This window comes from Doryrhamphus excisus, chromosome 19, assembly GCF_030265055.1.
Source record: "Doryrhamphus excisus isolate RoL2022-K1 chromosome 19, RoL_Dexc_1.0, whole genome shotgun sequence".
NCBI lineage: Eukaryota > Metazoa > Chordata > Actinopteri > Syngnathiformes > Syngnathidae > Doryrhamphus > Doryrhamphus excisus.
The window spans coordinates 10755621-10781636 of NC_080484.1; the positions used below are offsets into that span (position 1 = coordinate 10755621).

General features: G+C 39.3%; 1 protein-coding gene and 1 long non-coding RNA gene across 8 annotated transcripts in view; both read right to left on the minus strand.

The window, feature by feature from the left end:
- Positions 1-5427, minus strand: part of LOC131107322 (uncharacterized) — a 32339-nt gene extending 26912 nt beyond the window's left edge. Inside the window, exons 1-2 of the long non-coding RNA XR_009120239.1 lie at positions 5371-5427; positions 4731-4772 (exon numbers count right to left, since the gene is read on the minus strand). This is a non-coding gene — a long non-coding RNA (uncharacterized LOC131107322). The remainder of the gene's footprint in view (positions 1-4730; positions 4773-5370) is intronic.
- Positions 5428-6240: 813 nt separating this feature from the next.
- The window catches only part of utrn (utrophin), a 116177-nt gene continuing 96401 nt past the window's right edge, over positions 6241-26016 (minus strand). For 6 of the 7 annotated variants that reach the window (XM_058055994.1, XM_058055990.1, XM_058055989.1 and 3 more), the window contains 11 exons: positions 24662-24773; positions 24080-24216; positions 21717-21755; positions 21286-21351; positions 18649-18714; positions 12116-12277; positions 11636-11870; positions 10097-10175; positions 9936-10019; positions 9514-9539; positions 6241-8318 (listed from right to left, as the gene is read on the minus strand). In XM_058055994.1, coding sequence (XP_057911977.1) covers positions 8310-8318; positions 9514-9539; positions 9936-10019; positions 10097-10175; positions 11636-11870; positions 12116-12277; positions 18649-18714; positions 21286-21351; positions 21717-21755; positions 24080-24216; positions 24662-24773 — 1015 coding nt within the window. In that variant the 3' untranslated portion in view covers positions 6241-8309. The remainder of the gene's footprint in view (positions 8319-9513; positions 9540-9935; positions 10020-10096; positions 10176-11635; positions 11871-12115; positions 12278-18648; positions 18715-21285; positions 21352-21716; positions 21756-24079; positions 24217-24661; positions 24774-26016) is intronic. The other variant, XM_058055991.1, reaches the window with a different exon arrangement.

Below are 26016 nucleotides of genomic sequence, written 5' to 3' on the forward strand. Positions count from 1 at the left end.
GTGACATTATCATCAACTATCATTATGGTTAAGTCTCCAGCTAATTAAAAGATGTTTTGAAAGTGGCAAAAATATAAGTACCCATTTGAGTCCAAAGTGTGACTTTTGGATTTAAAATAGTGATGTTCAAATCTTTTGGGTTTGTTTCTTTCGTCTTTTTCCTGATTACGGACTCGCCAAAGTAGATCTTTTTTGATCCGCACAGTGATTTTTGGCTTGAGCCCTTTATGTTCCAGATTCCCTTCCGGATGAATACCACTGGAGATTCGAACCCAGGGCATCCGCTTTAAAGTCCATTCATTCATTCATTTTCTACCGCTTATCCCCACAAGGGTTGGGGGGGGGGGGGGGTATGCTGGAGCCTATCCCAGCTGTCTTCGAGTGAGAGGCGGGGTACACCCTGGACTGGTCGCCAGCCAATCACAGAGCACATATAGACAAACAACCATTCACACTCACATTCATACCTATGGACAATTTGGAGTCGCCAATTAACCTAGCATGTTTTTTTTTTGGAATGTGGGAGGAAACCAGAGTCCCCGGAGAAAACCCACACATGCACGGGGAGAACATGCAAACTCCACACAGAGATGGCTGAGGTCTGCGCGCTAACCACTTGACCGCCGTGCAACCCGCTCTAAAGTCCAATTTAATAAATTTAAAATAAAATTCTACTGGGGCTACCCCGGAAGGTGAAAGTATTTGTAAATCAGAGTGAAACCTCCATCTTCAGACATTTTTAAGGTAGCACAATATGGAAACCAAACAAACTTCAGGCGATGTAAGTACTTGTTTTTTCCCCCCAAACTGTACTGTAGGACCAATAAACCCATTCCAAAATAATAGCTGTGACCACTAAGGCTCAATCTTCAACTACAAACCTTACGAAAAGGCGGAAAGAGGCTTGTAGTCCAAGACTGCACCAATTGGATTATCTGTCTATCTGTCTGTCTGGCTGTCATTCTGCCAGTTAAGGGCATCGACTTGAGCGGTGTTCATCTGAATAAAATCCATTTCAAGCAGAATATTCCCCTCCACTCGCAAAGCTTTCAGTGCTTTGTTTATGTCTTGTCTTGCGTATTGGATTTGACATAAAAAGCAGACAATGGGGTAGTATATTGATGAGAGTGAAAACCGTCCAATGCGGTCTTTAGGTTTTTAGACAGAGACACGATATTCATTGGCTTCAGTATAGGTCAAACCCAAGCAGCGATACATTAATGAAGACCACACTTCACAACAATGCGTGCAATGCTTAGTTAGATACTTTGATGCTGTAACCACTCCTCCATTGCTTTTATTTGATCTCAGCCATGGCATGTCGGCTTGGCTTTGCTGCCTCAGTAGCCAGTCTACAGACGCCTTGTGAACACAATACCACTAAGCTTTGCTTCTTCCTACTCCTTTTGGACATGTGGAACTGTGAACTGATTATGTGATGCATTTAATTGTAATCTGATGCATGTTCAAATGAAATAAAACCATTACCATTACATATAACTTGTCTTTCAATGGGCCATGCTTAATTACAAAATGATTTTTTTTTTTGAAACACTGCAGTACAGTCAAGGAACAATATTCAAACTGTGATGTAGTGAGGGACGACTGAACTAAGCAGTGTAGTCTTAATAATGACATGGAATTCTTGTATGCAGTGTTCTATTACTGTGTTTGATTACTTACTTCATGTACTTCATGTGTTCTGTGGCTTCGGAGTTAATTTAAGTCTAATTTAAGTCTACCACTTGACTCAAAACTCAACTTATAGCACAGTCTAGCATAGTAAATAAGAAAGAGTGCGTGACTGTCATGCATCAGATGCTCACAATAGCACAAAGGCGGAAGGCGGCCACTGATCACTGACAGCTTGATTCTCTAAAGTGTCGTTCTTCTGGGACAATTTGGAGAGCGGCCGTCTGCACGAGGGTCTTAGATTCGTGGGCTTTAGCATCAATAAATGTCACAATTCATCTTAGGATGGCTTCTCTGGGATTACAGATATGTGTTGACATGTCAAGGCTTGCTCAAAAAAGAGCCGGAGAAGCACACCGAACATGATCTGCATAGTCGATCATTACAATGAAACCACATTTACTGAAAACAAATGACGAAGGTCTGTCGTTTATTTTCATCTAAAACCAAACAGTCAGAGCTGTATTCAGTGTGTGGCTATGGTGTTTAAATGATATCATTCATATTGTAAACTACTGTAAATGATACAATCAATGCCACTATTTCATTTACCCCACAGAGTCTCCTGTAGTGTCCGATTGTGTGGTTTACAAAAGCAAACAAGCGCTGTTTGACACTGACATTTACAGCCAGTGACGGAGCTTTTATCCATGTGATATAATGGCAGTAGCTACTGTATGTTAGAAGTATCATGTGTGGTCCTCTTCCGGCAGCTTATCTACCTCTGCAAGCACTTTAAAATGTCGCATTGCGCTACTCATCTATTGGAGTAAAACTCATGCATGTTACATTTGTCATAATCGTGCTTACAATGAACTGAATTGACTAATAATAGACCGTAGTCGACCACAAAACAGCATTTATTAATTAATGACTAATTAATTATGTCGCCAAACTCATGCAGAATAAGAAATGCTGTAATGGTACAGCTGCTGCCTTCTAAAATATAATTCTGCCTTAGACCCCAATTTGGCTGGAGGTGGCCCTGTTCCCACCTGTAGGAAAGTAGTGTATTATTGTTTTGGTGAATCATTTAGAGACTGTATTGTTTTTCCTGCGGCAGCTGGATTGTTATGAAAAAAAATGCACCAGGGAAAAAAAGAATGTCTGGGAATGTTGTTATAAACTAACACATGCATGCATGCAGGCAGGCAGGCAATGGGGGGGGGGGGGGGGGGGTTGCATACATCAGCAAGTAAATGGAAAACAATCCCTGCCGCTCAGTGCTGCGTAGTCAATACCAATTTTATCCAGGCCCAGCAGACCAAAGGTGTAGTTCATATTTCCGCCTGCAAATACGTCATAAACATTGTTTAATTAAAGCCTTTTTGTGTTTACAAGTGGTTGGGATTGTGATTGCCGGGTGCAATTCCAATAAGCTGCCTCAAGCTAGTGGTCCATGCGGTAATGAAAGTGAGAAGATGCTCTACGGTTCCTTTGCTTCCAGCACAGACTCATCAATTCCACTTTGTCTGCCTTCATTCGAACCCGCCACCAACCCGACATCATACATAAAGAGCAATAAACACCCATAAAACCATACATGTTATTTATGCAGTAAATGTCTAATAAGGACATAGCATATTTTCGATATTAATAATTAAGTTAAGGTCATTAAAAGTAGCCAAGTGTTCAGTGAAACCTATAAGAGTTCAGTTATAAAATGCTAAGGGATCAGATTGGGAAGCGACTCAGGAACATAGCATTATTATGTGTAAAGTGTTATTTTTAGCATATTTACAGTAGTTCATAAACGGTCAAGTTATTTATGTGTCTTTTAAAGCGCACTGGAAAAACAAAATATGCTGACATAAAAAGGCAAGGAGGTGCAGGCCGTGGTTAATGGTCTGCAGGGGAGCCGTTAAGACGATCTTCATCACGGTGTCAGCACAAGTCAAACGCAGCTTTTAGCCTGGTCTGTTTGTTGCCTGCATACGGCATCTCCTCCCCGTCCTTCACCTCCTGCCAGAGGCAGCCACCCGCCGCCAGGACGGCCTGACACCACAACCGACACCACTGCGCCAAAACATCACATCGAATGGGGACAGCTGTCCAATTGACGTGGCGAGCCAGTGCTGGCGCATGAATGGCAGCAGAGGAATAAGCGTGCCCTTCAGTTTTAGCCAGTGGGGGGGAGGCAAAAAAAAAAAAAAAGGCCATCAAGCCAAGACTTGTTTTTGCCAGGAGTTGAACAGACGGTGATTCTCTCAGTGGAGGTCAAAGACATTAACCCTTAAGAGATCCTGGGAACAGGTTTTGGATATTTCCAACTATGTTGCCTGTGTTGATATAGGTTGGATTTACCCGAGGATATTCATGGAAAGAAACAGAAAAAGTTCCTTAAATTAGCCTGAAATGGACACATTTCTTCCTCATGACAGTAAATTCATTCCACGTTTCTATTTTTTGATTTATTCACCACTTTTTCCCCATTCAAGGCATGCAGTAAATGTGTACCTTTTATTTTCTACTGAAATTGTCTCTATTAATGTTTAAAAATATATATTTCCGGATGTGGTGTATTAGTAGTTTTAAATTGTTTAAAATGGAAAAATTATTATTGATTAAAATTTATTAAAAATATTTAATTGCGATTAATCATATTTTGGCCACAGTTAACTCGCAATTAACCACAGCTAAATTTTGTTGATCTATAATAAGTAGGCATGCAAATCTCTTTGTGGTAAATGATTCAATGCAACATTATATCAAATTTGGGATATCTTTTTTGATAGTTGAAAACACCTTCTAATTTTGTCCTATGCTGCACTGAGAGAAAATACTGTAATTTTTACTGTATTTTTTATTTTTAAAAAGTTTCTTCTTTCACCTCATATTTGGTCCCCCATGCTAACACCTAATTAATACATACATATAGTACATACAGTTTTACAGTACTTTTTTTGGCCATTAGTGTCAAATGTGTAAGTGACAAGAACATCTTCAGGATTAAACATGAAATAAAGATACTCTAATACTCAATAAACAGATATTTACATGTGTTGTTTTAAGACATTAATAGATAAATACAGATTTACCTTTGCACACAAGCACAAGATGTTGTCTTCCTCGTGTGTCTTCTAAATAGAATTGCAAAAAACAAACATTAATATATATCAGAAACTTTCGTACTGTAGGTAGCAAAATACCTTTATTGTGAGCTAGCAATAGGCTCAGAGTGAAGCTTGCTAGTTTGATAGCCACAAAATGGCGGATCCTTTACTGTTTAACAAATGTAGCATAGGTGTGATTTTCCTTCTTATATTAAACCCAAATATACAACATAGATGGTTAGTGTTGTGTAGTTAATAAAACAACACTTTACAGTACACTAGCAACAAGTAATAGTATATATGGTGCAAAAAAAAACCCCAAAACATCAGGCTCTGAGGAAAGCTAGTTTGTTAGCCACAAAATGGCTGACAAGTTACCGTTAATACAAGAAGGGTCATTTATTTCCTCATATTGAACCCAAATATACTAAATGTACAATTAAAATGTATGAATATTTATCATTTTAAATAAGTACATATCACAGTGGTAAAGATAGTAGTCCTAGTATATTTCTAGCTATATTAGCTATATTTCAAAAGAAAGCTAGCTAATATGTTAGCCACACAGACAGCTATCATGACTGTTAACAAAAACAAAAGGTCAATATTTCAGCTGCTGACTTACCGCATATAACGCTTCAAGGTTCCATCAAGTAATTTGAAAACATACAGTGCATCTGCTATTAATGCAGTTAGTTATGGTTTCGGTCATGATGTCAAAATAGCTGCCCTGAGAGGTGCCTGTTAGCAATTTGCTAACTTCAATAATAAATAATAATAAACATATACAATTTGTGCTTTGTTGCTGCCAAATCAAACTTTTAATGCACATGGAGGAACCGCAAATGTAACATCTGCTGTTTGTCATCGTATCATTACCAAAATATCCATTAATTACGTCCTCCAGAATGCAATTAGTTCCACCAAGCCAGCAGAACACACAGTCATAAAAACACTTGGAAAGATGACAAAAAGCTAACTCTGTCTGATAGAAGCACATTATATTGTCATTTAGGATCAACGAAACAAATGTACAACTTTTTGAAGTGCATTCACTAATTCTTCTGCTTAAGAATGGAATACTACTGAATTAGAAATAATTATTAAAATGTAATTCAATCCTCTAATATTCAAAGAAAAACAATATTTACAGAAAGAAATTATTAGAAATTATTTAATAACAAAATATATCTGATAGAAGCATATTATATTGTCATTTAGGATCAACGAAACAAATGTATAACTTCTTGAAGTGCATTCACAAATTCTTCTGCTTAACAATGGAATATTACTGAATTAGAAATAATTATTAAAATGTAATTCAACCCTCTAATATTCAAAGAAAAACAATATTCACAGAAAGAAATTATTAAAAATGATTTAATAACAATATATTTGTTTTTTATGTTTAATTAGTCAGCAATGTCCAATTTTATGTTTGTGGCACCGACAGTAGAGTAAATGGCTCAAAGAGACATTTTAACAGAGAAGCGTCATTGTTATAAAATGTTTATTTGGAAATAAAACAATGTAGCCATTATACACTTGACGTGGTTCGTCTATTTTACACACCTCAGGACAGAAAGAGTTGTAAAGTACGAGAATCACCCACATGAAGAAGCTAGGAAGGAGGAAGAGGAGGGTTGTATAGTAGTAGTGTTGTTTAGCGTCACAACAGGATGAAGAGCACGACGACAGTGAGGCTTCAGCAGGACCCATTGCGGTACAGTAACAGTGACTGGAGTTGTTCGGACACTTACTAACTTGGTTTCCTCCTCATTGCAGTGTACACCCATACAGTGAGCTTTTGTGTCTGAGGTAGCAAGGCAATCATGGCTTTCCTCTTGATTGATAACGTTCCTTGGAAAACAAATACACTACTCTACTTGTCGTACAAGCTCAATTTCACACCGAGTGTGTCTTCTCCACAATGTCTCTTCATGGACACACCCATCTTCCACGCGTGGAATGATAAACTGTATAGGCACGCAAGGAGTGACGTAATACAACATAACAATGCACTTTCATCATTCATATTGATGCTTTCAAGCGACCAGTATTTTAGGGCCACGCTCAAAAGAGAAAACATCATAACCACAAAAAACGTGGAAATTGGAATAATGTAAGGAGATAAATTTCCGAATGTTACGAGATAAATGTTTTATTTTAGTCAACATTCATAATCTTATGAAAATATAGTCAGAATCTTACAAGAAAAAAGTTGGTTTGGCCTTTTTGCGACAAAACTCAAGAATACAAGAGTACAAGAATATATTGCAAGGAAATAGTTTTGTTTTTTTCCAACAGAAGTTGTAGTGTTACGAGTTGTGTTACGAGTCAGAATATCTCAAGAATTTTATTTTTTTAAATCGTTGAGAGTATGATGTCAGAATATTGTATATTTTTCCGGGGATAGTCATAATCATGCGAAAACAGAAAATTGTCAGAATATTGCCCAAAAGAAGTCCTAATTTTTAAAGTCCAATTTTTTTTTTTAGACGAGTTGTCATATAATTAAAACAAAATCTGAATATTGCAAGAAAAAAGTTTGGGTTTTTATTTTCCTAAGTCGTAATCATACGAAAACAGTTGGAATATTGCAAGAAACATTCTAAGAAAAGAAGTCTTAAAGTGAATGAAGTATTAATAGAAGAATAGTAGAAAACAAATTTTGAAAACAGTTATCGGATCCGAATAAAAGTTTTTTTTTTTTAGATTTGTAATCATACAAAAACATCAGAATATTGCAAAAAAAAGTTAAAAAAAAAAAGTTGTACGACTATGAAGTCAGAACTTTAAAAGACTTTTCATTTGTGAGAAAAAGTGTAATGTTGTGAAAATAAAGCCAAAATATAAAAAGTTTTTTTTTCTGAGAAAAGTCATAATTTTATGGGAATTATGTTAGAAAATGCTAAAAAAAAAAAAAAAAAAAAAAAAAAAATTGAGAAAAGTTGTACTTGGGTCACAATAAATTAATTCAGAATTTAAAAATGTTGCTGTTTTGTTTAAGAAATGGTACTGGTCGGAGAATGTCGCATTACTGAGAAAAGGTTGGATTTTTCCATAGAAAAGTTAAATAAAAATTAAATTAAAAAAATCATTCTGTGTGAGAGCAGCAATGATGAGTTTTATCGTGTTCTCTCACAAAATGATGAGCCTATCCTCATATATTTCTTCCTATTTGGACTCCGATTCTTGCAGTATCACGATCATATTTTCTTTTTTTAGTGTGGTCCCAATACTCCGTTGTACTTCGAAGGTAACCCTGCAGAGCGACCACATGTTCAAGGTCCTCAAACTTTGACTCCTCATTTCAATCCCAGTGATTCTTCTGTGTTAGAAGAAAACGTGGAATGACAAAGGAAATGTAACAGTTTGATTCTAAGTGGACATCACCAATCCCACCATAGAAAACAGAAGAAAAGAGAATGGGACAGAAGGGCGGGGGTTGTACACGTTGCATAGTACACGACGACAAGGTGTGGTGTAAGAAGACAAGTTGTCGGGTCCTGTGCATCTTTGGGATTTAAGGTCTTTTTGTGGAATGGCTGAGTCGCTCTTTGATCACATCACCTGCAAAATACAAACATGCCAAATGAGAATCATGTCATCGTATAACAATATTACATGAAAATACAGTTTAATACAAGCGGTGTCCAAAGTGGGACCCGGGGGCTGTTTGCAGCAATCCCATTTTTTATTGGCCTGTGACACACTATAGAAATAAACTTAAACGTAAATGTAAAATGTAAATGTAAAAATACTAATAACAATAATGCAAAGCTTTGTCTCCATGTGTATTTTTTAGGAATATTACATAATATTTTTATAATATAAATAAAAAATATCACATTTAAAATGGAAAAAATATATATATTTTTAGACACTTTACACAATTTAAAAATAAATAAAAATATCAAAGTGGCCCTTTTGATTTTTAGCATAGTGGGAAAAGTTAGGACACCCCTGTTTTAAAAATGTACATTAAAATAAATAAACATCAGCAGGGCACCTCACTTGATGTCATTTCAGCAATTTCCAATTGAAACTAAGGTAGAAATGTAAAATAATATTACTTTACATTAAAATTATACATTAAAAACAGAAAATGTAATTAATTCATTAATCTTCTACTGCCTATCCTCACGAGGGTCGCGGAGGATGTTGGAGCCTATCCCAGCTGTCTTTGGGTGAGAGGCCAATTTGGAGTCACCAATTAACCTAGCATGTTTTTGGAATGTGGGAGGAAACCGGAGTACCCGGAGAAAACCCACGCATGCACGAGAAGAACATGCAAACGCCACACAATGATGGCCAGGGTGGAATTGAACTCGGGTCTCCTAGCTGTGAGGCCTGCGTGTTAACCACTTGTCCACCATGCAACCCAATACATTAAATGATGAACTTAAAGGACTGTGTTTGTAGAATTGACCTATTTTTCCATTTTGAATTTTTAGCTTGTGAGGGGAAATTAGGGAATTTTGAATTATTCATGATATTAAGTGAGGAATTCAATGCAAAGATGTGAGCCATTCACTTTATAAAGCCTGCCTGAACTGAGATTCAGTGTATGCCTGGTAATGCTGGAGTCAATAAGATGGAGTGCAGCGCTCCTTTAGGGAGCCAGCCTGCCTGAAGATGGATTCATGGGGGTAAATGATTACAGTGGCTGCCCCTCTGTCCTCAAACGCTGACTGTTTGAGACTTAGATGGCTTCTAGCAGGAGTCCCCCCCCCACTCACCCCATGTATCTTTAGCTCCATCTTACCTGTGGTCTTGGCGAGAGGCTTGAGGCTGCGGGAGACAAAACAAAGGCCTGTCTAGTCCTGTTTTGGTGGAACAATAACAATACAGTGTCTCACACGGATGCACACTGCTGTGCACCGTGATATGCAAATAGCAACGTAGCATCTGCCGTGTACAATTTATAACAAAAAAAAAGCCTGGCAGGTCTGCTGTGGAATGCTATTTTAAGTCAAGGAACGACAAGTTAGATTAGGATTTTTTAATGTGAGCAGTACATCTTTATTATTTGCCATCATCTACGACGACATTTTACAGTCCTGCCGTTAAGTTTTAGCATTTTTTCGGACAGATGGACGACACGTGCAAGGCCAGCACTAACCACTAACCTCCAGGCAAAGACACACTGTGGGAAGGAAGAGTCGGATTGAGGGGGGGTAAACTTACGACTACATGCAGGGAAGGAGTTGTTAATCTGCTCCATGACATCGGCCAGGTCAGAGCTGCTGTTGTGAGGGTCCAGCAGCTCATCTGAACACACGTGCATACACAGCAGAGTTTGATTCCCAGTTACGCTGCCATAAAGAACAGGTCAGCGAGTTTTTCACCTGAGTTCTCTGCAAGTGGCTCTCCATCCTGCACGGCGGGAGAAGAAGAAACTCCATTTAACCTCAAGTCCCCCTCCGGCTGAGAGAGAGAAAAAATCAAGACATAAGATGTAATAAATCTAAAAAAACTACTTAGCTTCAGTTTTTTATGCAACATGGTCGGTGATGACAAGCAACTTATAGCCAGTGACATTTAGAACACAATCCCAGATTCCCTTTACAGCTCAGCTGCAAGAAATCAATGGCGCTATCCTCCCTCTCATCCCTTTCCCCTCGTCGTCTTCTTCATCTCCCGCCTCCCGCGGCGCTAACATGTTGAAAAGCTCAAAGCAGGAGGCTCAAACAACTGGAGGCTCACAAACAGCACGGTCAAGGCTGGGATGAAACCAAGAGGAACAGGAAACTCGAAAGAAATTCATATGCTCTGACTCCACCATCTCATGAGGTACACCTGCATATCAAATGGAAGAGCTGGAGCAAATATAAATAAATATATATTTATTTTTGGCATATTTTGTCATGAAAGCAAAGGCAGTAAATTATTATTTATATATATTATACAATTATTTGTAAGATTAATAACAGTCATTTATTAAATTACACATGAATATACATATTACTATTATTTTATTTGTATTTAATTATAATAGTGAATTTTTATTGAGTGAAATTACAGTAGTATATCATTTTTTTTTTTTTTTTACATTGACACAAAGTATACATAGTATATATCCTATATGCTCCGTAAGGACCACCAAATTGATTTATTATTTGTTTTAATATTTTTACATATATTAATTTTATTTTTATATTATTTTTTTAAATATAGTAAAACATTAATTATTTACGATTTAAATAGTCATCATAAATCGTTTTAAATTTTTTACATTATTTTGTAATTTTTGAATTAATTATTAAATAAATAATAATTAAATAATTATTAAGAGACTGATGTTATATTTTGTTAAAAAATACATGTATTTTTTAGATCAACAAAACAATTAATATTTTTGTGTTAAATGTATTTGTTGTGAATTTTGACAGAAAAGTTTTCATTCATTCATTCATTCATTTTCTACCGCTTTTTCCTCACGAGGGTCGCGGGGGTGCTGGAGCCTATCCCAGCTGTCTTCGGGCGAGAGGCGGGGTACACCCTGGACTGGTCGCCAGCCAATCCCAGGGCACATATAGACAAACAACCATTCACACTCACATTCATACCTATGGACAATTTGGAGTGGCCAATTAACCTAGCATGTTTTTGGAATGTGGGAGGAAACCGGAGTACCCGGAGAAAACCCACGCATGCACGGGGAGAACATGCAAACTCCACACAGAGATGGCCGAGGGCGGGGACCGAACCCTGGTCTCCTAGCTGTGAGGTCTGCGCACTAACCACCAGACCACCGTGCCGCCCGACAGAAAAGTTTAATTTTTTTAATTCATTAAATAATTTACATTAACATTAATGAATATGAATAATATATTGTGTTGTTTTATAGTCCTTTTAATGAACACCACGACTGTAATAATGCTCACCTGGTGCAGGAGCTGCCTGAGGCGATGCAGTTGAGACTCCAACTGTTTGTTGTGGTCCTCCAGGATGTGCATGCGGGCCTCCAGGCGGCCCTTGTGTTGCCGCAGCAACTTGGCCTCGGCCAGGAGGTCGGCCTCGTCGGGGTGAGCCCCGGGCGGGCTCTCCAACTCCCAAGGGCGGCCGGCTGGGGCCCCTCGCTGCTGCTCCTTCAGCTGCTCATATTCCCTCTGTAGAGTCCTGGGAAAGGAGGATCATTGGTCACGAGGTTAAGAATAAGAACTTGGAAATTGCCGGTGAATTACATCATTTTACACAACTTGTGGTTAACTAATGCTTATACAAAATTATATATAAATTGTACTTGAAAATCATCTAGGGGTAACTTCTCTTTTGAGTAGGGGTGTCAACCCAACAACATTGGAGGGAAATTTTACTACATGCAGTGTACTATGTGTACTACTACTCATACAGTACATACATACCTTTGCTCCTCCTCCAGGCGAGCGATGACCCGCTCCAGTTCACCGCGTTCCTCCCTCTCCACGGCTTGCAGGATCTGGGCGGGACTCTGAGGCTGACTGGTGGGAGACCCCTCCCCTCCCAGCGCCTGACAGTACTGAAGGATCAGTGTGTGCTCGTCATCCCTGAGGAAATGACAAAAAGCATCTTGGTTGGGCGAATTTCACTAGAAATCGTAATTTCCTAAGAAATTGAGTCTGAATGCAGTTGACTTGAGAATACTTATTTATTTTATACAGTCGAATGTGCAAGGCTCACATCGACATGGAAAGAACTCGTTTGGATCACAGTGGTAGCTTGTAAAGACGCACGCCACACACACACAAACAGTAGCTGTCACCTGCAGCTATTTTCTCTTCCCCACCATCTCTTATCGTTCCATCTGCTCCCTCCACCTCCACTAAATCCTCCCTCATTCCAGTTATCACATCGACAGGTAGATTGTATATCCAGGGATTGTGGATCTTAAAGCCAAAGCAGGGCTGAAATAACTCCATATAACATCTTCAATATACTGTATATCTTATCCATCATACATTACTTGCTGGATTATATGCTTGAATGGCCACCACTCACTTTTGGAGTGTATGCTTTATTGTAAATTCATTAAAAAGATAAGAATCTTGAGCCTTGGCAGAAGCACAATGCAGAATCCTCAGCCATGTACTGGATGTCAAGGAGAATTCTGCTTATGAATGGGACAATTACATTTCCGAGATTTCATTCAAATTCATTCATTCATTCATTCATTCACAGCTGGGAGACCTGAGTTCAATTCCACCCTCGGCCATCTCTGTTCTCCCTGTGCAGGTACTCTGGTTTCCTCCCACATTCCAAAAACATGCTAGGTTAATTGGCGACTCCAAATTGTCCATAGGTATGAATGTGAGTGTGAATGGTTGTTTGTCTATATGTGCCCTGTGATTGGCTGGCGACTACTCCAGAGTGTACCCCGCCTCTCGCCCGAAGACAGCTGGGATAGGCTCCAGCACCCCCCATGACCCTCGTGAGGATAAGCAGTAGAAAATGAATAAATTAATGAGTTCTCCTCCTATTTTGTGTGGAAGTGGTAACTTTTTGGCTTCTTATTTTGTCTTTCCCCACCCTCGGCCATCTCTGTGTAGAGTTTGCATGTTCTTCCCTGTGCAGGCGTGGGTTTTCTCCGGGTACTCCGGTTTCCTCCCACATTCCAAAAACATGCTAGGTTAATTGGCAACTCCAAATTGTCCATAGGTATGAATATGAGTGTGAATGGTTGTTTGTCTATATGTGCCCTGTGATTGGCTGGCGACCAGTGCGGGGTGTACCCCGCCTCTCGCCTCTAGACAGCTGGGATAGGCTCCAGCATACCCATGACAGATTAACTCATTCAATACAAAAGATGTTTATGTTTTTATAAACCCGAAAGCAAACAATGTATTTATACGTCTTTTCCAGGCTTTTGAGTGAGAGAACGTGGAGGAGTGTGGCATGCACAGTTTTGTCCCAAAATGTTATATTTCTCAATAAATTGTTATTTTGATGTAAAAGAACCCATTTGTGTTGTTTATGTTGGTATAGTTGTACAAAAACAAAAAAAATAACTTTTCTTCCATTTTTAGTTGGGAACTGATTTTTTCCTGAAACTTTTCTATCTTCTATTGCTGTTTACTAAAGAACGGAAAAAGATAGAAACAAACAGTTTCTTCCTGCTGAAAGACCGGAGTCTAATCTTTCTTTTGGTAGGTTCTGTGTTTGTGGGGCCATTCTGTGTGCCTCGCAATATCGGGCAAAATCGACTAACTGATGGGGTTGTCTTTTAAAAAACGGGATTGGATTGAGTTAAATATTTCACCTTACAAAAACCCAATATTAAGATGACTTTTACACCTGTATAACAATTACAAGTGTTACTTAAAAACAGCTTTCTTATTTTTGATTCCCAGTTAATAATGTCACTTTTTTACCCTTGACAGTTTTAAAATGTTGCTTGTACATTAATAGTTCACAGTACCTGATGATAGTGACAATTTGACCCAGTTTTGAAATGGGAGGTCAAGCAAACGGTAACTTATTTGTCTCCAAACCCACTGAGAGGTTGTTGGGGCATTATTAAACAATTTGACTGGCAGAGCTACATTTTTAGTGATTTTTATTAGGAATCGTTTTCCATATAATTGTGTCCTTGACATGCCCTCATTTTTCAAACACTTTAGGCTTGAAGTTGATTTACACCAAGAGTGGAATGGAGCGGAAAGATAATGTCTCTTTGCAGAAATAAGCGGTTTTAGCACCATCCCAATGACTGATATGCATTAGTAGGCTCTTAGAAGAAGTGCAGTGACTGCAGCCGGCACACTTACTGTATCAGGTTTGTCTTCTCTTAGTTTTCATGTTAAGAAGGCCTATGGATGTCTTTTCGCTTACGTTACCCACGATGCTTCGTGCACAATGACTCATTCTCAGTGTGGGCGAGCAGAGGACATGGCTGCTTCCACCCCCCCCCCCCCCCCCCCCCTTCCCCTTCCCCTTCAAGAACAACAGTCTCTATAATATCCCAAAGCGAGAGGCTGAGTGAGCAACAACAAGAAATGGGGTGTAAAAAAAATACATGAAGATAAGAGCACGACGTGTTTTTCAGAACAAACGCGCGTGTTGTTGAAGGTTACTAAGGCTCATTTTAAAACAATATCCTTGCTATGAAATAACTCTATATTTAGAGCCATTAATGAGCAGGAAGTGGGCCCCTCGAGTCCTTCTCAACACTGAGGAGGAGAAATATAATAATAATAGAACTTAATAGTCCTTTTTTCCGAAATACAGCAGAACATGGGAATTTAAGTACAATTCATTCCATGAGGTTCTTCAACCTTCCATTCTGAATAATCTTCCCTCATAACAACCCACGAAAACAATCCTTTTCATTGATAGTCACAGCTAAAAAAGTGACCAAAAAAACAATAACAAATAGCACCCCCAAAAACAACAACAGAAAATAGGGCTGTCAAATGAATACAAATTATAATAAAATAAATCAGTTAATTATAATTAATTAATTAATTAATTAATCATGATTAATCACCTTTTGAAATGATTACAATTTGAAACACTTATATGCTAGGACTACGTTAAAAAGCCATAGCATTTCAGTATGCGGAATCAAACTATGGAATGGATTGAGTAATGAACTCAAACAATGCACAACGATGAGCCAATTCAAGAAACAATACAAGCAGTTGATGTTTTATGTTATTGACGGTTACTATGGTACCCATTATGTCATTGTATGGTCATATCACCTCGTACTTCGGTATGTGACAAAAAGAAAGAAATAATAATACAAAACTACACAAAAAAAATTATTAAATTATATCAGAAAGACAGGAAGTGAACAAATGTAACAGTTACTGATTGTAAAAGTACCAGATGGAGGGGTAGGATTTAATAAGCTTTGCTTCTTCCTACTCCTTTTGGACATGTGGAACTGTGAACTGATTATGTGATGCACTCAATTGTTCAAATGAAATAAAACCATTACTATATATATTGCATATAAGAAAAAACAGGATGTATTTATAAATTTTGTATACACATGTACGCAAACGCATGCACACGCACAGTTCAGATGTGAAAATTGTAATTAGTGAAAGGCGTTATATTTTTTAATAAATTGTAAAACCACCATTCTTTGTATTGTTTCTGTTATGGCATAGTTGTGAGATCAATATTTTGTCTAAATATATACAGCTAAAAGTGAAATTTATGTTTCAAATGTAGCTGTTTTTCTCCCTTTTGGTTGAGAAGAGATATTTTCCTGAAACTTGTATGTTCGATTGCTGCTTCCTGTCTTTTTTTTGAGAGTCTAATCTTTCTTCTGTGTGCGTACCATGACTATTTAGCTCTAGAACAATATTCTGTGTGCCTTGAAAAATTAGTAAAAATCATCAAAACGGCTGGGGTTGAATGAATTAATCATGATTAATCAGCATTTGTGATTGTTTGTGAAATATGCCCGTTTTTACTGCATTGATTGTAGCAAAAGGACAGGAAAATAAATATTTGGGGTGCATGAACAGCTCCAAATGAACCGTGATGAACGAGGGGATCGCTGTGTACGAGAAATTAAAAACAATTACGAGGAAAACAGAAGTAGGGTGTTGTAGCCCTCGGTGACTTGGATGTCGTCCTAATTAACGATTCTCTTTTAACGAGAGGGAAAACGGCTGCCAGCACGTCCAGGTGAGAGTCTGCAGGATGAACTCCACATTGAGGACAACTTTTCTCGTTCTATCAAAAACTGGAGTGCTCACATGCGAGGAGAGAGAGACGCAGACAAAGAGGATTTAGCACGGAACGCGAGGAGGCGGCGACAATAAGCACTTCAAACAAGTTTGGAACAAAGGAGGAAGGAGTTGTGTCTTGGCTGCATAGCTGCACAAACAATCAAAAAAAAGAAGCTTTGCTGATGCAGAGTCAGCGGTTGTTTGAGTACCACGCTATATCTGAAAAAACGGAACGCCGCACACGGGAGAGCACAAATTCTCAGAAAGGCAAACTTTTTAAATGAACATCACTAGGTAATAAAATAAAAGGAGCAAAGTGTGAGGCGAAGACCCATAAAAGCCTTTGAAACGACCCCCCATAAAAGCACCGACGAGAGCCAAGTTAAATTAGAGAAGAAGCCCTAATATAGCTTTGATTAAGTCACTAATTAGCCCCACTTCCAAGCTGCAATACATTCTAAACCAAAACGTCCCGTTCAGTTCTCCGTCACACTGTGGCTTGCAGGATGTTAACTTAAAGTGACAGTCGTGTCAAAAGAAATGAGAATTAGCATCTAATTGCGGGCCAGTGGGTGTTTTTGTGTAGCCTTCACAAACCCGTCATCGTTTTCCTCACCTCGTTACGGCACATTTGTGGGCGGCGGCTGTGTCTTAAGGAAGACAAAAAGATCGAGTGGGAGTGGGGCTAATGTGTTTGTGCCACAGAAAAATACATCCAGCAATATGTTTGGGTTGCTTTGGGTATTGATCGCTGGAGGAAGCCTTCAAATAAATCTTTGGGGATGTAAAAGTTCTGATCAAAGCATCGAGGTCAAGTGAAGACAAGTGCACTTGGCCCCAGCAGGGGATGCATACAATATGGGGGATGATGATGATGCTCTTCATTCTGCCCTCTCAAAGGGCTTGACTGAGTTATTGCGCGCCGTGCAACGCTTGTCTATAATTATCATGATGTATTCATTCTTGAGGCATGAGTCAATTTCTTTTTTTTTTATAAAAATAACGGAAAAATTACATTTATAAAAAATGACTGGGAAATCCAGCAATAATATTCATGTTAAAAAATAACAATTAAAAACACACAAAAAAATAAAAATGCCCCAAAATAAAAAAATTGTTTAAAAAAAAATGACTGGAAAGTATAACAATAATTTACAAAATAAAAAAAAACAAAGCTAAAAAAATAAAAAGAAAAATCCCCCCCAAAATAAAAAATGAAATAAAAATTTATTGAAAAATATAGAAAACATAAATATAGATAACATAAAATAATACACACAAATACTAACTTAGGTTCCACCTAAAATGTGTCGCAATGAATCTGTATTAATCCATAACTACTTCATATAATAAATACAATACTACAACGCTTATCCTCACTAGGGTCATGGATATGCTGGAGCCTATTCCAGCTGTCTTCAAGCGAGAGGCAGGGTACACCCTGGACTGGTCACCAGCCAATCACAGGGCACATATAGACAAACAACCATTCACACTCACATTCATACCTATGGACAATTTGGAGTCGCCAATTAACCTAGCAAGTTTTTGGAATGTGGGAGGAAAGCGGGTACTGCACAGAAAAATGATCCTAATAAATAATGATAATAATATACCATAATAATACACATAAACATAATGATAATAATGATTTGTTCCAACATGTATGCAATTCAAAATGTATAATGATGATGATGTGAATTGGTGCTATACAAATACAACTGAAATGAATATTGGAAACTCATCTTCTTTGACAAAAATATATGGCCAGCGAGTGCCTGCTCGCTTGTGATCTCATGGGTGGGGGGGGGGCTTCATCCCCCAGAGTTAATTCCTTCGGTTGGGTAAAAGAAGTAATAGACACTAGAGGATGGCTGCTACACACAAAATGAGAGAGTTCAGCACTTTTCACCACAGTTTTACGTCTTTCTCATTCCGTCTGATCAAGATAAAGCGTGGTTATCTGAGAGGCTGAAAGCAATCACTCGCTTGGCACTCCAATCTATCCCCGCCATTGCAAAAAGTCTCCAACAATTCTTGGAGAAAGTCTTATTAGGCTGGGAGTTTTCCAGGTATAGGAAAAGTCACCTGACTCTTTCTTTGCTCTGATACCGAGCCTTGGATTACTCTGCCAACCTGACTTCCGTTTATACTCATTCATAGATGAAGGCGCAGTAAAGTGGCTGCATGTGACATCATTGAAAATTCAGCAAAACGAAAAAAAAAAGGCTTACATGCTTCCCGTTGCCGAGCTGCTGTCCGTGGGCAGTGACCCGTTGGACCTCTCCATCTGAGCCAACCTGAGAGACAAACATCATCATTCAACCTGCCCGCCAATGTCACACATTCGGCATCTCAAATATAACCTATTCCCACGGGGGGAGCAACATCTGTGACAACTCATTCCCATTAAAATACATGCTGAATGAGTTAATAAGTCGACTACTATTGTAGTTAAAGCATAGAAAACCTGAATATTTTTAACATTAGAGCCCTGTAGGCATGAAAACAACACCCCTATAGTCACCTTTACACTCCTTGAATGTATTTTTTCCAAACTTAAAGGGGACCTATTATGCTTTTTCCACTTTTCTTGACCTAGAAATGTAGTTAGAATGTTGTATGCTCGTGTTAAACGATGCTAAAGTTGCAGATATTGAAGTTTGCGCATTGAAAGAACTCCCTGAAAGAAGTTTGGGATGGCTCTGAATGCTCGCTGTGATGTCACAGTGACCGTCCTTAAATGTACGTGCCCAGGTACAAGCTGTACAAGCTGAGTGTGACCAATCAAAGTGGAGTGGGTGTGACCGGAGGCGTTCCATGGATGAAATAAGAAAAAAATAATTAATTAGGTGCAGATTCTTAAAGATCTGGAAAGCTTTTTGTGTGTGCTATCGTATTTTGCTCCAAAATGGGAGTCCACAACTGAATACAATGAACATAATGGGCCTCCTTTAAGAAGCCAAAAACTTACCACTTCCACACTAAATGAGAGGAGAACCTTTATCACATCTGACATGCTATGGCTGACTGCATCATTAGTGCCGCCTAGTGACCTGAATATCACTTCTACTGTTGTACTAATTATGTTAAACTGCCATCATTTTTTATGTATTAATTTCTGGAAAAAACGTGATGAGCGAGGGAGCGGTAATCGAAGTGCAATATTGTGAGGGATGACTGAACACACAAATAAATCCAAAGATCTCATCCAGTTGGACCCTTTTGTGTGTTCTTTTTCAACTCTGAAACTATATTATGAATCATTTTGAGCTCTGAGGGTCTGTTGTAGTTTTGTCTTAAAAAAAAAACCCCAAAACATGGAAGGAGTATGTGGCTTCAGGGGAAAAGCTAATGAGGCAAAGCTTGTAATTACTGAAACTCAGTCGGAGCATCAGACACACACTGTTCCCGATGATGAATAAACTTTGGCAGAAAATTAGCAGAACAAGAGCATTTTCGGGGTAAAATAGCAAAATAATTTCATTTGTGTGTGTTTTTTGCCATTTAACGAACAGAACAGATGAGGAGCAAGGGGTAATTTGTCCACATGTGAAATCTGTGTCTTAGAATTAATCCCCAGTATGGAAGAATCACGTATTGGTGATGTTTGGCATGATTAAGAGCAGCTCACACTGTGTCGTTGGATGCTGGTTTGATGCACCACACAGCGGGATGATTGCAAGTTTGCCTGTCACGTCCTCATCCTAAAGTCACTCTAATGGACTTGAAATTGTTGTCATTAGCATTTTTCTTTGAAAAGGAGTGGTACAAAATGAGGCTAATTATGTTATTGTACCATAGCATCACCCCCCGCACCCCCACTGTATTTATGATGGAAAAATGGAGTGGATCCCTTTGGTGCGTTTGTTTGAACAGCTCTCTGGTAATGATCGAAATGATGAGGTTTGTGTCAGTGGAGCATGTTTGCCTTGCTCGTTTGACAGGCTTTGCAAAAGGGTCTTTTTTTCTGTTCTGAAATTACAGCATCAGCCTTCTTTTTCAAAATTAGACAGCTTTTTTTAAAAAGAATTTCTTCATTTTATTTTTATAACGTGCTGTGGGCCGCCAAGCAGCACTTTGGATACGCCTATGCTAAGCAATCCGAACAAAACATTCACATTTTAGCATTGTTTCATAAGTGACCAAGAAAATTTGAATAATATGTCTCAGTAATAATGATTGAATTCCATTTTTTATAGCTAAGGGACAAAATAATAATGTAATTAGTGGTAAAAAAAAAAAACATAAAAAGTCAAATTGATTCATTTGGATTATTAATTTTATGTTAATAATTTTAGTTTTATTAATTTTATGATGCCAACGTTTATGGTTTACAGTGATTCCCAGTTTTATGTTATTCTCTTTTAACATAATTTTTTTTCTTTTTTTTTCATTTACAAAATGAAAAAAAAAGGTTTTCATTTACAGCGACTCAAACGCCCCCGGGAGGCCACACAAATTGGAATTTCAGAACATATAAGTTCCAAAAGGTCACATGATCCTCAATATTTACTGCCTTGAGGTTATGATTACACTCACATGACAGTTAAATGTGTTAAAATGTCACATGCCTGTATGGACACTTAATAAAGCTTTTATGATGGTGACAGTTTGACCCTGGAATCATATTTCCATAGCTTCCTATGAGAACATATGAAAACATATGCTATTGTTCCTTGGTGATTTAAAGTCAAAACGTTACATTGAAATATGGACTTTTAAAGCAAAAAAAAAAAAACGCATGTATCATTCAAATGTTGCTCATGCAGGTGTATCACTTTCAAGCCACTAAGCCAGCCAAAGTGGTGGAAAAGACCTTTATATGCTTAGCGATATGTCAAAGACAGATAAAAGGATGGCGGCGGTACCTGCTGGCGTACTGCTCTATCCGGGAATGGGTGTCATCATGGGAGAAGTGAGGTGACTGGGACAGCCTGGAGACGAATGGCGTAATGGAGATGAATGAGATTGAGCGTGTGACCGAGACCTTATTAACACAAAACATGCACACACACACACATATATATATATACGCCATCCGCTGAACCCTTCATAACATCCACTGATGATCCTACAAAGAGGAATGAGGGAACGGGATGATCTATGAGGACGGCTTTCAGCATCAAGGGAGTGAGCGGACATGTTTGTGTGCAGTCAGTGTGGATGCATCAGGCAGGCAGGCAGGCAACATGCAGTTGGTGTGAGGACGTAAGGAGAACAGGAAGTGTGTTTGTTAAAAAAAAAAAAAAAAAAGGCATTCCGGTCAGTAGGCGAGGTGTTGTTGTTGGTAGATACTCACTCATACTGCTCCGGACACATGCTGATGAGGGTGACGGGACTGTAAAAGAGTCGGAAGGAAAGGGAAGGAGGGTGGAGGGGTGCCACAAAACATTTCTGGGTCAAATCCACTCAGTGGGTCAGGAGGAATAAGACATAGTAGATGATAGACGAGGAGGGAAGGAGGAAGGATGGACAACATATCGATATGTGGAGCAAAGGAAGAAACCTTCAACGCCACACGGATGTGACCTTTGGTTTTTACGTGTAAGGACTTATTGGCAAGCGCACGGATCCGACCTTTATGGACAGCTCACATCCCACAGCAGGAGTACAGACAGCCCAAATGATGACCACCTCAAACCTCCATTTCCACCTTTTTTTTTCCCCCTCTCCACGATGCCCTTGCCTGCCTGTCAGGCCGCTAGCCCCGCAGGAGTCATTTCCCAGAGCATCAAGAAGGAGGGGGGGTGAGACAGTCAGTCATTCATCTGCAAGGTGACTGTGCAAGTGGATGACAAAATCCTTTGCAGGTGAATCACGAGTACTATACACACCTGATTATTAAAGGTATGCAAGAGAACTAAAATACCAAGCAGAGATTAAATAGGAAGGAATAATGAGTATTAAAAAAAATCTCAGAATAAATGAGCTGCCAGTGGGGGGGTCGGGTGGGGCTGACGCACCCACCTGGGATGTCAGCTCAGCATCATGCCAGCTTAGTTAAAGGGCTCTCTGTGTGTGTGTTTTCTTTCTCTTTTTTTTTTTTTCCTTCTTTTACACTTCATAGGCTCGGAGATGTTAATCAGACTTGGCATTGCGTCTACATTAAGAAGATCTACGATGCAGCTGCAACCAGCCAACACATAATTAAACAAAAACACTCTCCATTCACTAGCCCACAGGTGTCAGATGTGTGTGTGTGTTTATTTTATCGGATTAAAAAGACTATATCAGGTTTATGGTCACACGTTACTGGGTCACCATGTTCTAGGACTAAGGACTAAGTTTGTAGTCATTAATTAAAGTGTCCTATTACGCAAAACCCACCTTTTTAATGGTGTTCTAACACAAATAAGCCTTCCTAGAGCAGGGGAGTCCAAACTTTTTCCACCGAGGGCCGCTTACTGAACAATAAAAGGAGGCAAAGGCCACTTTTATATTGTTTAAATCAACTTTTATCGGTCTGATATCGGTATCAGATTTTTTCTCAATTATGAAAACTGCTATTTCAAAAATGCCGTATACAACATATATCGGTATCAGCTAATATCGGTAGCGGAAATTGAAATTTGGACAATATCGGTTTTCGGCAAAAAAGCCAATATCAGACATCTCTAAGAAAATTTAAAGAGTGAATTTAAAGGAAAAAAGGAAAAAACAGCTTGGATCTCACTTGTGTTATCGGCGACAAGCATAATATTTGTATGAACTAACTTTTTCACCTTATGTTAATTTTTAAATTTTTGCTGTTTTTAAATTGTATTTTTTTCTTGTACATTTTTCCTCTCAACATATTTTTACTTTATTATAAATGAGCTACATTTGCAACTTTATTCTTCTTTTTCTTTGTTTCTATAAATATTATAAAAGTACATTTTTGGTCTTTGTACCGCAAGATCTCACAATATTAAAACGGAACAATAATAACTAAATGATTTTATTCATCACACAATAACTGAATATGAAGACCATAATATATCTGGCATCAGTGTATTGCCAAGAGGGTTCACTCAACACCTTGGCACGTTTCTTTCACAGAACAACGGCATGAACGGAGTGAGCCCTTTTGGCAGTCTCTTTGTCTCGGTGGGTATAGGCGGTGCGCGGGTAGCATCCACACAGTGCAGAGGAGTGTAACGTTGTTAATGAAGTGAATTAATGATTTATTTTTCATTTTTAATTGTATTTTTAGAATGTTCCGAAGACAGCCCCCCGGGCCACACTTTGGACACCCCTGCCGTGGGGCCTCCAATGCGTACCAAACGTGAGACTTGTTCGCTCCACGTTTGAAAGAAGAGGTGCTCAAATGGTCGGCTCTGTTTGTCTAAGCAGGCTTCGCTACACATCTTAAAATGCAGTTTGGAGCTCTGCCAGCTACGGACTGGGGATCTGTAAGCAAACAGGTTATTAAAAGGTGACTGTAATGTAGCACTTTAGCTCACATACTGTAGCTAAACTACTGTTGCTAACGGCGATGCCTTCCTGTCGTAGCTCCTCATGTTGTTGTACGTGATATATAGCATCTATTATGTTGGACAAGTGTAGAGTGATAAAGTGGATAATAGCGCTTCTTGGAGACACACACACACACTCTGTGGACAAACACACAATACGGCCAGTAAGCAGCACCAGAATGGCTTGTGGATGAGAAGTGACACTTACGTTTCCATGTTGTCTCCCTCCAGGACAGTTTGGACAGGTAAGTAGCCCAATCGAGGGTGCTTGGCGAAGTACTTCTTGGAGCGAAATTTGTTCTTCAGCACTTTGGTAAAATCCCGCATGTCCTCGCCTGATGTCGTCTAATGGAAGGAAAAACACAGAAAAGGGTTTGAGTCTTTTGTTGGAAGGGCGAGGAGTCTGTGTTTTTCTTACTTTGTGGGTCCATTAGAGTATTGATCGGAACTGCACTTGAGGTCAGTGTTCAGCCAGCAGATAAGCTGCTGTACCGCCACTGTAAAGCAAGACTTTGGCGCTCATTCATCTCAACACACGACCTCTGTTGTGATGCTGATGGGCGGCGACTGGATTCTCGCCCACATGGAGCTCTGCTCTCAGGTCCGGTTGTTATTACATCAGGTGAAACAACCTTTTGTCTTAAGTATTATGAGTTCTTTACATGGGCTTCCTCAATTATGTGTGAAATCATTGACATTTTTGATGAAATTTAGCATCTTTAACCCTCTCGGGGGACTCTAAATGGTATGTGACCCATATACACCAAATAATGTGGTATTGTATCCTCACCGGTGTGCAGTACTCCACCATGGGGTAGTTGAGCTTGTGGCCCTTGGCGGTACGCCCAGAGAAGAAGCAGCTCTGACACACGTCGTAGTTAAAATGCTTCAGACTGCGATATCTGAAGACAAAAAAAGGAAAGAAAAAGAGTCAGAGTGGGAGGCCAGAAGTGGAAAAAAGACGCACATTACTAAACACCACTGGATACACAAGCAGCCTACGGCTCCGGTGTGTCACAGTTGGTGTGCTGCCTGCCGTGCACGCTAATGTCTTGGGTTTTAAGGGTCACATTTGGTGGAAATAAAAATAAAAATGCTAACGTGTGTCTAATAGGACTACAAATACTGTTAGACCAGTATGAAACACGCAGTTACAGCGCTTTGGCTACATGTTTCCGAAAGCGGCACAACAAGTAAGGCATTGGACATGCACATTCAGCCCTGCGATGCACCTCCACTTCCATTTTTCAAGTACTATTAGGAACCTAACCAGCATCCATCCATCCAGCCATCCTCCATGCCCACACACTTTATTAACACCCTCCTGTTAAGTGTTGAGTGACAGAGTGACAGACAGTTGCACTGCCACGTTCAAACACTTCTCAATATGACAACAACTGTCAGACCTCCATCCAGGTCAGCTGCAACCACAAAGCCATTTAGTGGCTTCAAGAAAAGGAAAAAAAAAAAAAAAGGTGTCATTCAGACATAATAGCTGGAGTGTTTCATCTCTTTCCTCTGTGCAGCGAGCGGCTGGTTGATGAGGCAAGGAAAGTCGTATATCACAGCAGTCGACCGCTCGCACAACAGCAGTAATTCAGAGATGCTAGTATGCGCGCCTCGTATTGTAATGAGGAGGCGGCGATGAGGGCGGGGTGTTAATTCCACTTCAGGGCTGCGCGTGTTAACATGCACATCATGAGCGTAGGAACAATACTTTTTTGGTCTTTATGGAGTCCTAGCTAGTCAATAGGAAGACCAAAACCTGCTTAGAACATTCATTCATTCATTGATTCATTTTCTACCGCTTTTTCCTCACGAAGGTCACGGGGGGTGCTGGAGCCTATCCCAGCTGTCTTCGGGCGAGAGGTGGGGTACACCCTGGACTGGTCGCCAGCCAATCACAGGGCACATATAGACAAACAACCATCTGCTTAGAACATATACACTGTAAATGGGACTCCCTTGCATTATTTTAAGACATGTAGCGAAGCCTGTCTTCCTTTAACCAACAAATGAATGGCATACCTGATTGTTGATCAATAAAATACCTCACAGGGTTCCTGCTCTGACATTGAACGAAAATGCCTAAAATGCTGAATGAGCCTAAAATTGGGACTCCATTAAACGGTCTTCCAGCACCTA